The following is a 12,124-nucleotide window of genomic DNA, read 5'->3' as shown; positions in this document are numbered from 1 at the left end:
GAACCCCTACTAGGGGTTTTATACCAGTATAAAGTACCTCCTAGAGGGGTGGGCCTTCCCCAGAATTGGGGAAGGGTGGAAACACCGGAAGCTGCAGAATTAGCCCTCTGTGAGTTGGAAGACTGCTTGGAGACCTTAGGGGGTAGTGTAGCAGCTGGCATTGTAGGGTCTCTTTTCATCAAGAAAGTGGAAAATGTTATACAGGAGACAGAGGGACTTAGGTGGGAGAGAGACACACTTCAGCATCGCTTGGAGGAGCTGGGCGATAGCCTGTGGGATGCTATTAAAGAAGAGAGACAGTTACTGAAAAGACATGTCTCGCTCCTAGAAAACTCTTTAGCAGCAAGGGGGGAGGCAGCAGGAAAAGCCAGGTTGCAGGAGGCTGTGGGGGAGGGGAGGACAGAGTAGTGCCTTCAGTCCTGGAAACGGTGGAGTAGCCGCCACTAGAGGAGGAGCCCGAGGGAGGAGGAGGCCGACCATTAGCAGATTTGCTACCCAGGCCACCTCCGGAGGTACCAACTTCTCCTATTTTAAAGGCCCACCCAGTTGTAATTAAGAAAATAAAAACGAAACAACCATAGGCTCCTCAGGGGAAGGAGCAATCCCCTCCCCAGGTTCGCCCCATCCATGCTCCACCCCTTTATCCAGGATGTGCTGGTGGACCGAGTGTCTGCCTAGAGGCCATGGGAATCTCTGCCTACATGGCTTTTACATCTCTAGGATACGGGGGTGGAAAACATTATGTCAGGTACTGAGATGAGTAGAATGGCTTCCCTGATGACTCACCCTTCCATCCCACAGTGGTTGCAAAATGCCTGTCACACCTCAGGGAATCAGACACTCCTGGAATGGTTGACAGCTGCCAACAGGGTAGTTCGGCCTAATCAGGGTGGTTTCCTACATTTTCCCAGTAGTTGGAAAACGTATGCAGAGCTCCAACAGGTACTACAGGATTTAGGTATGAAAAATATCATCTGTAATATGGACCCCCAGGGCCCTGATGAAGAGGTGTTGACTATAGGAATGAGAAATCTGGTGCTGCATACAGCTCCCATATCTCTCTTTGGGTCCCTAGTGACTATTCTTGGGCAACCATAAGTGAGGCTACTCGTACTTAAGCAGACCTGGGGGAGGCTGAAACAATAAGAGCATGGAAGGAAGTACAGGCTACGACTAAAAGGAGAGGTGCAAAAGGCCCTATGAAGGTCTTGAGGACCCATATGTGGGTTGATTTGATAAAACCTGGGGTAGTGAAAGAAAAACTTGATGGGCAGCTCAATAGGATCTTGTTAGAACTGTGGCACCAATTAAAGCCAGAGCAGCAGTTGCAGCTGCTGAGGTCCAGGACACAGAAACCAGAGTCAAGGCCTCATGCCTGGCCTGTGTCCCTGCAAAACTTCATGGGAGACAGTACTCAGGATTTTCCTGAGCCCTCACCCCCACAGGAGGATGATTGGGCATCACAGTTCAACTGAGGGGGGTGTCAAAGTCCCTACCTTGGGGAACATGGTGGGGACCAGAGGCCACATGTAGAATTAGCAATTCATTGGTCCCCTGTGAATGTACAATGTGTCCTGGTGCTGGTAGACACAGGATCTGAGTGTTCTCTGATTCATAGCAACCCTGAGTGTTTTCCCGGGACCCCTGCTATGATAAATGGCTTTGGGGGTAAGGCAATTAGAGTGAAAAAAGCCCAAATCTCATTGGAGACAGGGCATTTACCCCCAAAGGAGTACACCGTGTACATTTTTCCCATCCCTGAATATATTTTGGGGGTAGATATCCTGCAGGGCCTGTGGTTACAGACCACTGCAGGTAAGTTCAGACTGAGGGTATGTGTGGTAAAGACAGTTCTGAGGGGACATGCTAAGCACCCACCTGTAATTCTGCCTGTACCTCGGCGGGTGACAAATACTAAGCAATATAAATTGCCTGGGGAGGCGGGGGCACAAGGAAATTGGAGAAACCCTACAGGAGATGAAGAGGGTGGGCATCATAAAGCCCACTCATAGTCCTTTTAATTCCCCAATGTGGCCAGTGAGAAAGCCAGACGGTTCCTGGTATATGACTGTAGACTACAGGGAATTGAATAAAGTCACACCCCCTTTGCATGCCACTGTCCCCTTTATAGCAGACATTCTGGACACCCTCAGCAATGAAATGAGAACGTATCATTATGTAGTAGACCTTGCTAATGCTTTCTTCTCTGTTGACATAGCACAGGAAAGCCAGGAACAGTTTGCCTTCACATGGGAAGGCCGGCAGTGGACATTCACTGTCCTTCCACAGGGATATCTCCACAGTCCCACCATCTGTCATGGACTTGTAGCCTAGGACTTGGCCACATGGAGGAAACTGCAAACAGTGCGGTGGAATCATTACATTGATGACATTATGCTCACATCTGATTCTCTTTCAGATTTAAAAGGGGAAGTTGCTAGACTATTGCAACATCTACAGGAAAAAGGATGGACTGTGAACAGCACCAAGGTTCAGGGACCTGGTTTGTCTGAAATTCTTGGAGGTTGCCTGGTTGGGTAAAACTAAAGTTGTTTCTGAAGCTTTCCACCCCTGTACCACTGTGGCAGTGTTACAAGAGTTTATGGGCCTCTGGGCTACTGGAGAGTGTTTATCCCGCACTTGGCACAAATTCTGAAGACCTTATACCAGTTGGTACGAAAGAGCATCAGGTGGGACTGGGATGAGACATGTGCAGATGCTTTTACTGCTGCCAAGTGGGCAGTCAAAGCCGTACAGGCCTTGAATGTAATGGACTCATCAAGGTCCTGTGAACTAGATGTTAATGAAACCGAAAATGGCTATGGATGGGGTCTTTAGCAACGGCTTGAATGGACACACCAACCTATTGGATTCTGGTCACATCTATGGAAAGAAGCAGAGGTCTGGCACACCTTGACAAAGAAGCAACAACTGCCTGCTGTGTACCATGCCTTGCTGGATAGACAGTCCATCACTGGAACAGCTCCAACCAAGATAATAACCACCTATCCCATCACAGAGTGGGTGTGAGGCTGGACCCACAGGCCATGGAGTGGCATGGCACAGACACCTAGACTGGCCAAATGGGGTATGTATTTACAGCAGCGCAGCGCCCTCTGGACTAGCCCCTTAAGTGGATTAACTCCAATGCTTATTGGGGCCAGTGACTTCTACCAGTGGAAAGCAGGAAGAACTTGCTTTTGAGCCACTGGTAGCTGAGACTCTTTATCAGAAGGGAAAAGCCCCTATACCTGAAGAATGGGTGCAGCAATTAGGAATAACATGGAAAATTCATGTATCATATAATCCTGTGGGGGCAGACATGATAGAGAAGTATAACAGTTTGTTGAAATCTGGCCTAAAGTCAGACATTAATAGTCTACGGGGTTGGTCAGTTCACCTATGGACGGTGCTGTGGCGTTTGAATGAGAAGCCACAAAAAGGAGCTTTGAGCCCTGTGAATATGCTCACACACCTTGATGCTTCTCTTATACAATTGTACGTCCAAACCAAAGAAGACTTACTGAAGCCAGAATATGGCCAGCAGAGCAACATCCTGCAGCCAGCCCCTACTGCATTAAGCCCTGGAGACACTGTTGAATGGACCTGGCCCTGCGCATTTTGATACATGGACCAGCAATGGCTGGCCCTTCTGGTACCTTGGGGACAAGGCCTGGAAGCTGGCCTCCTGTGTATTCCTGGAATAACAGCTAAATGGCCCCCCAAAGGTCACGGTAGTGTATCCAAAATGTCCAGGAAGTAAGAGCATTTTGCAGGGAAGTTTTGTTTTATCTTTATGGCCAGTGCATGTACCTCCTGTAGCCCTATATATTGACCCATCTGTAACTCCCACAGGGACAGGGGTGATAGATAGTCTGGTATACTGGACCAGAAAGAGATTCCATTCCTGCCACTGTTTTATCACAAGACCACTCTCTTGCATGTATCCTACCTGATGGACAAGATTTGCCCATGCTGGTGTCATTAAAACACGTATTTTAATAACCCTTAAGGTTATTTTGTCCTACAGTCCTTATGGCCTGAATGTGCCCCCCTGGCTGCAGCTGCCTCGTGGTGATTGCTCTGAACCCTGAGCTACTGTCGGCCTATGGAATGGACAAGCTATGGACTTAATCTGCATAAGACTTTGAACCTAGCTGAATCCTCTGGCTTGAGGATTGTCATGATTTTATTGCTGTTGGTATTGTTATGTCATTAGTCTGGTCACAATACTCAAGTTTTCTCTCCCAGGGACCATTGCGGAAGAGGGGGAATGAGCAGACTATAAGGCGAGATTTCTGGAGGGGAGGCCTGCGGGTAAAATTGTAATGTTTTCAGAGTATCTCACCTGGCTTTGGTGCACTTGCATTTCCTCAAGGGTGGGGAGAAATTCACCTCCATGTCAATGGGTAATTACCTGGGCAACCGAGGGTGTGTCTGAACCTGACAGGTTAAGGGGAGGGGCTTGTTTGCTTCCTTCAGGAGCAGGGGAGAGAGACAGCCTTGGACTACAGTTTGTAAGCAATAAATGGGTTTCAAACTTTCACCCTTTGACTGATTTCAGTTTTTAGAGGTATTTTGCCCTGGGATTTCCTCTCCCCAGACTTACATGTATACACTGGAAAATTACTCAGCTATAAAAAAAGATAAAGAAAATGTGGTATGTATACACTGGAATGTTATACAGCTATAAAAAGAAGTAGGAAATCTTGCCATCTGTGGCATGGATCGACCTTGAGGGCATTATGCTAAGTGAAATAAGTCAAAGACAAATACCGTATGACCTCACTTATATGTTGAATCACAGATAGATAGATGATAGATAGATAGATAGATAAAGATAAATAAGTCAATACATACATACATACATACATACATACTCACTCAGATATACAGAGAACAGAATAGTGGTTGCCAGAGGCAGGAGTTGTGTGTGTGTGGAGGGGGTGAGGAGGGCAAAATGAGTGAAAGGAATCAAAAGATACAAACTTCCAGTTGTAAAATAAGTAAGTCATGGACATACAATGTACAGCATGGTGACTATAGTTAATGATACTATGTTATACATTTGAAAGTTACTGAGAGTAAATCTTAAAAGTTCTCATCACAAAGAGAAAAAATTTTAACTATGTATGGTGATGGATGTTAAGAGACTTACTGTAATCATTTCATAATATATACCTACAGGAATTCATTGTTGTACCCTTGGAACTAATATATTGTTATATGTCAATTATATCTCATAGAAAAAAGAAAAAGAAACTAAGGCCCAGAGATATTAAATAGTAACTGACAGGTAGAGAATCATTCAAGTTCTGAATCTGTCAGAACCAGAAACAAATCCAAGACCTCATACTACTCTCAAGTAGACATTCTTTCTATTATACCATGCCAGCTTCTCAGCTTCTGTTTCAAGTTTCTTTAGATTGAATTGTTTTGCTTTCTTCACTTTTATGCCCATTTAACAAATCAGAAGGAAAGTAAAGATCAAGTTAGATACAAGATTTTAAGTTTTTCACTTTAACTAGCCTCAAATATTTTTAAAGTTTTGATTACCAAGTCTATATTTTCATAGTTTTTAAGATTTATGTCTATGAATTTGCAAGGGAAAGGAAAAGCAAAATAATCTGTACCTACGGACACTGTCATATGCTCACTATAAATGTGCTGTTGTACCCACAGCACCTGCTGGAGGGAAGCAAGCACTGGATTTCAACCTTACCTGCATTGGTATTTCACTTTCTTGCCGAAACTCTTCAACCTGTTGGTGTTGCCAAGGCGCTGAGCTTTGAGAGTCCTCCGGAGCTCTGCTTTCCAAGGGGTTTGTCCGCAACTGTTCTGTAAGCCACATCTGTGTTCTCACGGAAGGCTGAATGGGAACCCCACCTACTGCCTGTTGACCAAGCATTAAGTATTTCGTAGGTTCAAAAGCATCTGAGCTGGTCCTAATGGGCTTACTTTCAGGTAAGGCACTGTGTGTCATGTCTGAGGTCTGTCTCCTTAGAGTGAAGGAAGAAGCTCTAAAGGCCTCTTTGCTACAGCTCTCAAATTTGTATTTGCAGTCCAGAGTTGATGATCGTTTTTTATTTATTTCCTTGTCCTCCAGCTTAAGCATTTCCAAGCAGCTGGGCCCCACTGTCCTTAGTTGTGATGTCAAAGCCTTGCCCCTCCCTGTCTTTTCCAGTCCACTCCTTGACTCTTCAGTGTGTATAATGCCACCCTCGCTGTAGTTATCCGGGGCAGTGAGTTTGGATAAAGATGACCATTTCCGAAGGGGTCGGAAGTCCTTCATGTCTAGTGAAGAATCCTGTTCAACTCTACTGTGGTTTCCCAATGTTTGAATGAGGCTTGAACTCCATTTTGAGCCACCTGATATCAATGATTCCCTATGTTTAGAAACTGAAGCACTGGAGTTAGACGGCATGACATGGGCAGTAGGAAGAGTAACTAATGATCGACTAGGCTTAAAAGATAATATACCACTTGAAGTTGAATGATCTGGGAAAAAAAAAAAAAAAGAACGTCAAATTAGTTGTGATTAATAGAAAAAAAAAGGCAAAATGCCAAAACAAAAATCTGAATATGGTTTTCCAGCACAACTTTTCCAGAGGCATTTTACTGAAATGAAAGGATTATTGTTTTTGTTGTTATTTTAAGTTTATCCAAACAAAAACAAATCAAATTTTCAAACATTATTTTCTAAAAGTGTATACACAACAAAATATATGCCCATTTACATCTATTACAGATAAAAAATGACTGAAAAACAGGTTGATATTTACCCTATGTAATCTAAGTATTATACATTTAAAAGAAAAATCCATCTCCCCACTGACTGGTCTTACTCATAATCCAGCACTGAAGCCTCAGAAACAACTCTTGATAGAAAATGTTATTTTTCATTGTCTTTCTTAAACTGTAGTAATCTACACCAAATGTGAACATTTTAGCATATCCTCAAATTCTCATTCAAGTCAGAAATATGGATAAAGGAGCTCCCACCATAATGGAAAGGAATCAGAAAGTGTTCTAGCAATCTATTTGCAGATACAGAGCAGTTCCTATGTTGCCAGTCTGCCTTAATGGCATCATCAGTAATATATTACTTCCCAAGTTAGAACTCTTAAGAGTCTACTTTGATTCCTATCTTTCTCTGCATACTAAAATACCCAAGTTGTAAGTTTTCACTTCCGAAATGATTATATAAGCTATTGCCTTAGTTCAGGCCTTTACACAGTATTATTCTACACACTGGAATAGTTTAAGCAGGTCTATAGAAGCCCAAAAGATAAATAAAAGCCTCTGTACTCAATGAACTTACCATCAATTGCCAAATTATCATCAAATGTGCCAAATTAAAATCAAAGATTTTACTTTTTGTCAGACAATCTCTAGAAAGGGGAAAGCAATTTGAAGTACAGGAGGAAAGGAGATGAATGATGAAAGGCAAATTTCACAATTTATTCTGTATCTTCCCATACTGTTTAACTCATACTAGAATATATTTATATTTAGCTTTGATAAAATTTTAAAGAAATAAAGTAATGGGAAAAGAAAGGTTGAGAAAGTCATAAGAAAATTCAGATGAGAAACACCAGGCCGACAGATTAAAAAAATGGAATTTCAGCAAGTCTTTGCATGGAAATGAAGAGAGAAAATCATTACAGATGAAGGAATACAAGCAAAAGTACAATAGTGAATATTTATCATATTCAAACTTCTCATCAGCTTCTGCAGAACCTTTTTATACTCAGGATAATTCCCACACTATAAGTCTTATCCTCCAAAATAAATTTTAGACCTCAAATTCCTAACATACCTGCAATTATAATGCAGACATGTAGAAGCACCTGTACAAGACATCAGTTTAGAATTGAGTCACATGAGAGATAATGTCTGGGTGGAGCTACCATTTCTGACCGGGATAGGCGCCAACAGGGGCTCAGCCTTCCACAGTGGAGTAGCAGAGGTGGCCCCGTCAAGTACTGGCCCACAAGTGGCAGCAGCTGAGCAGCACTGATGATTTCACCCAGTGCCTGGTGGGGCAGGGGAGTGACAGTTCTCAGACGTGATTTGAGGCATATTACCTGGAACATTAACATTAGCCTGGTTCTCTAGGCCTCCCAAAACATTCTATGAGGTACCAAATACCCTGAAGTAAATTCCTCACTCAATAAGCCAGTCAGCTCCTGCCAACTGAGAACACTAACTGATCCAAGTATGAAGCCAGAAGACTATGGCTCCAAAAGAAACAAACAAATTATCCCATTTATCTGCAGTACAGAGTGTCAAGAAAAGTTATTCAAATGAGAAAATTAACACAGAGTAGTTAAATATATTGTTCAAGATAATATGGCAGGTAAGGTCTGTTAGATACTTCAAGCCTGTACCTACACAATAGTCTGTGCCCTAGGGTGGCTGGGTGGTGTCTCCCACCCCCAACCTCTGTCATCCAAATATACAACACAATCTAAAGAAAGAAATATCTTGTTTGTTAAGTAAACCCTGCTTCAGAATAACTTGCTTAATTTCCTTACCCCGCTTCCAATAAGTCTGCCACATCTACAATCATAATATACAGAAATTCTAAAAATAATAGCACTTTACATTATGTCATATTACATACAAACAAATTAAGTCCCATGGAAATTTGAACTGAATCACTGGATTCAAAGTCTAGTGCAACAGATGCATCATGGCTAGCAAACTTAATTTTTTAAAAAGAAAAAAAATTTTGCTCAGGATAATTCTTGAAAGATAAAGGTTAAGAAGAGTTGTACAAGTCTTCAAATGCCTTGCTAAAGAAAGAGCCTGGGTTCATTCAGCAAGAAATGCCACATTTCTGCAAGTTTCCTGACAAAGGAGTGAGTGATACGATCAAAGCTGTACCTAAGATGATTATTCCAGTAGTAGTGTTGAGGATACATTAAAGGAAAATGATGGGTAACAAGATGATTAACAATCTGTTATTTGTATTAATATTACTATTAAATCAGTAGACGGAAATAGAAGGGAACAAAATGCTGAAGGTCAGTTCTAAACAGAAATAAGACAAATGCCCACAAAAGGAATGGAATATTTGTATTAACACATTACAGTATTTTATCTATCTCTCACATACATGTTTATGTTACTAGTTCTGAAGGAATGTTTGTATTAAAGTCATGATGGCCTCTTAAAAATATTCTTTTAAAAAAAAATGAGTTTAACATCAAATTTGAAATTTTCAGTTTTTTCACACTTAAAACATTTTCTAAGTAAAGATACAGTGTAAAGGTTAAGTGTAATAGTTTTCAAATCAAACTTTTAAGATTCAAATACTGGCTCTCTCACTCAACAGAAGCATGTGTTCATACAAGTTATTTAACCTCCTTGCATTACAGTCACCTCATCTGTAAAGTGGAGATGACAACAGTGAATATGAGAAATTAACACATGTAAAGGACTCAACCAAGTTCCTGGTACAAAAACATGTTACTTAATACTATACAACTGAAAATACTAAAAGCAAATATTATTTCAATGTAACAGAAAAAGACTACATAAATATCCATACTATACAAAGAACACCACCACCACCACCACCAAAAAAACTAACCCTATTTTAAAACACCCAAAGGAAATCAGTAAACAAATCACCAAACAAGAAACTCAAATAGAGATTACCTGTTTTAAAAAAAAGATGCTCAAACTCAGTAACAGTAAAAAGTGCATTCATCAAATTATTAAAAGCTGTAATATCCTACAATGTTGGGAATATAAATTGTTATAGCATTTGGGAAAAGTGAGGAAATCTGTTTGCATATATCACTATTCAAAATATCCAAACATACAAGTGAATATATGTAAATACATATATATGTATCTTCATGAGCAGAGAATCAGTCTGGAACAATAGACCCAAAATTTAGTAAACAAAGGTAATCCCTGCATGGTGGGAAGAAGAGAAAAGGAAAAAGATGTTCCTATATTTCACTTTATACAATATCTTATTTTAATTTCTTTTCAAGGAACATTATCATTTGGTCAAAGTTCTGCAAAGATGTTTTGCTTTGTGACCTCACAGAGTTTGAAATATCTCTAAAAACACTGTTACTAAAGTATGAATAATGTATCAGGTGACTGCCTCATTTTCCATATCGCAGCTGAAACCTCTGAGACCAGAGATCACCAGTCTTGGCTGCTACATTTCTGATAATGTGCTACTTTCCTATCCCCCTGTGCTCACTCAGGATTTCCCAACTGCACAGAAAATCAACAATTCCACATCAGACTAGTCTCTACTCCTACAAACCTGAAAACATTTGATATATGCTGTTCACAGAACATTACTTTGAGGATGGAATTTACTCCTAAAAGTCACTTATCTGAAGTTCTCTAACTTTAGCTTACAAAAAAAAGGTAGAAGAGATTTGAAACACTACTCCAAGAGATTCTGATTCAGTTATAGTAGAGAGGGGCCCAGGAAACATCACCTTCTAATAAGTGAGTCTCTGTTCTATTCACAACAATGTCATTCCATCTGGGTCTGATTCAGTTCTGAAGCCTTCAAGCTTAAATATGCCAAGTTCAGCCATCACCAATGTGTGTAAAATTGCAATATTTCCAGAATATCTTGCCTGGCTTTAGTACATCTGCATATCAATAGGCATTTAGCAGTGGAAAGAAGTATGGCTTTAGTGCATTTGCATCTTTCCTCAGGGGTGGAGAGAAGTTCATCTCCATGTCAATAGGTAATTAATTACCTGGGCAAGGAGGGCTTATCAGTACCCAAGAGGAGACAGGAGGGCAGATTTTTTTTTTCTTCCAGAGCAGAGAAGGAAGGTCCAGGACTGCAGTTTGTGAGCAATAAATGGGTTTTAAACTTTATTTCTCCCTTTGACTGATTTCAGTTTTTAGAGGTATTTTGCCCCAGGATTTCCTCTTCCCGGACTTACAACGAACATCTGAGTTCTAGTGTAAAAACTGATTTACTATGACATTCAGAATTCATTACTGTCAAAACGAAGAAATAAAGCTTAGTCATTCACACACATATGCACACATATACAAAAACACACAAAACATGAATTAATGAATAAGGAATTGAATTATTTCACATCATGAATATGTGAAAAAAGGACCATTATATCCTGCAGATGAATCCAGAAAATACTTGACAATTTTAGCACTTTAAAAAGGTTATTTTGCCCTGATGAAACACAGTAAGAGGTAGATACAATTCCTAATGTGCTTTACTGTACTAATTGTAGCCAGAAACCCCAAATGCAAGTTATTACAATGACATCTGTCCCACATCTAAGTTACAATAGTGAAATGTTAAACCAGCAGAGGGCAGTCCTTTTCAAAACCAGAAGACAGGATTTAGAGCATTCAGAGAGAGCACAGAAGAGCTAATAGTTTCAGATAAGATTTTGGCTTGTAAGGGAAGAATATAAGAGGACGGGATCACTGGAACCTGATAATACACGTGAATTATATTTAAAATAATAGATTCTCAATTCTGAAAAAAAATCTCAGTGTTCTGTTCCAATCATGTTATTCTTACATGGCAACAGTGAACAGTGAATACACTTGATTGTATCTTCTCATATATAGGGATAGTCTCTTTCTATCCTTCTTAAAGTAACGAAGAATTACATCTTTAAAAGACCCTCCAGAAGAATTACATTTTTAAAAGACCCTCCAGACCTATCACAATAAATTATGAGTCTTTACAGTTAACAACAACAAAAAAAAAACAAATAGGAAACTATATAATCCTGTATCAAAATATTCTGATTTAAAATGTAATAACTTACTATATTTATCCATCAACAGAAATACTATAACAAGTATTTTTAAAATAAAAATGTTAATGCTAACTCAAAAGTAATAATTAACTTCCATATAACACCATGATACTTTTTTCCTAATGCCATGATCATATATTATCATATGAGAAAAAAAAACTTTTTGTACCACATGTAACCCCATCTTTTTTAAAACAAATGTACATTTCTAAGCATTCCCTATATTTTTAGGTAAAAATTTTTAAATATCTAAACTACACTCTAGTAGGAAAAGAGCTATATAAGAAATGCCATAATAATTCAAACAAAGAATATCCTAGGAATATATTATG

The 12,124-nt window shown here is 40.0% G+C and overlaps 1 protein-coding gene across 1 annotated transcript in view; it reads right to left on the bottom strand.

Moving 5' to 3' along the window:
- Nucleotides 1–12,124, bottom strand: part of CEP85L (centrosomal protein 85 like) — a 173,083-nt gene that overhangs the window by 103,655 nt on the left and 57,304 nt on the right. Inside the window, exon 3 of the mRNA XM_036925048.2 lies at nucleotides 5,723–6,498. Coding sequence (XP_036780943.1) covers nucleotides 5,723–6,498 — 776 coding nt within the window. The remainder of the gene's footprint in view (nucleotides 1–5,722; nucleotides 6,499–12,124) is intronic.

Source organism: Manis pentadactyla, chromosome 12, assembly GCF_030020395.1.
Source record: "Manis pentadactyla isolate mManPen7 chromosome 12, mManPen7.hap1, whole genome shotgun sequence".
Lineage (NCBI taxonomy): Eukaryota > Metazoa > Chordata > Mammalia > Pholidota > Manidae > Manis > Manis pentadactyla.
This window is presented reverse-complemented; position numbering and strand designations above follow the sequence as displayed.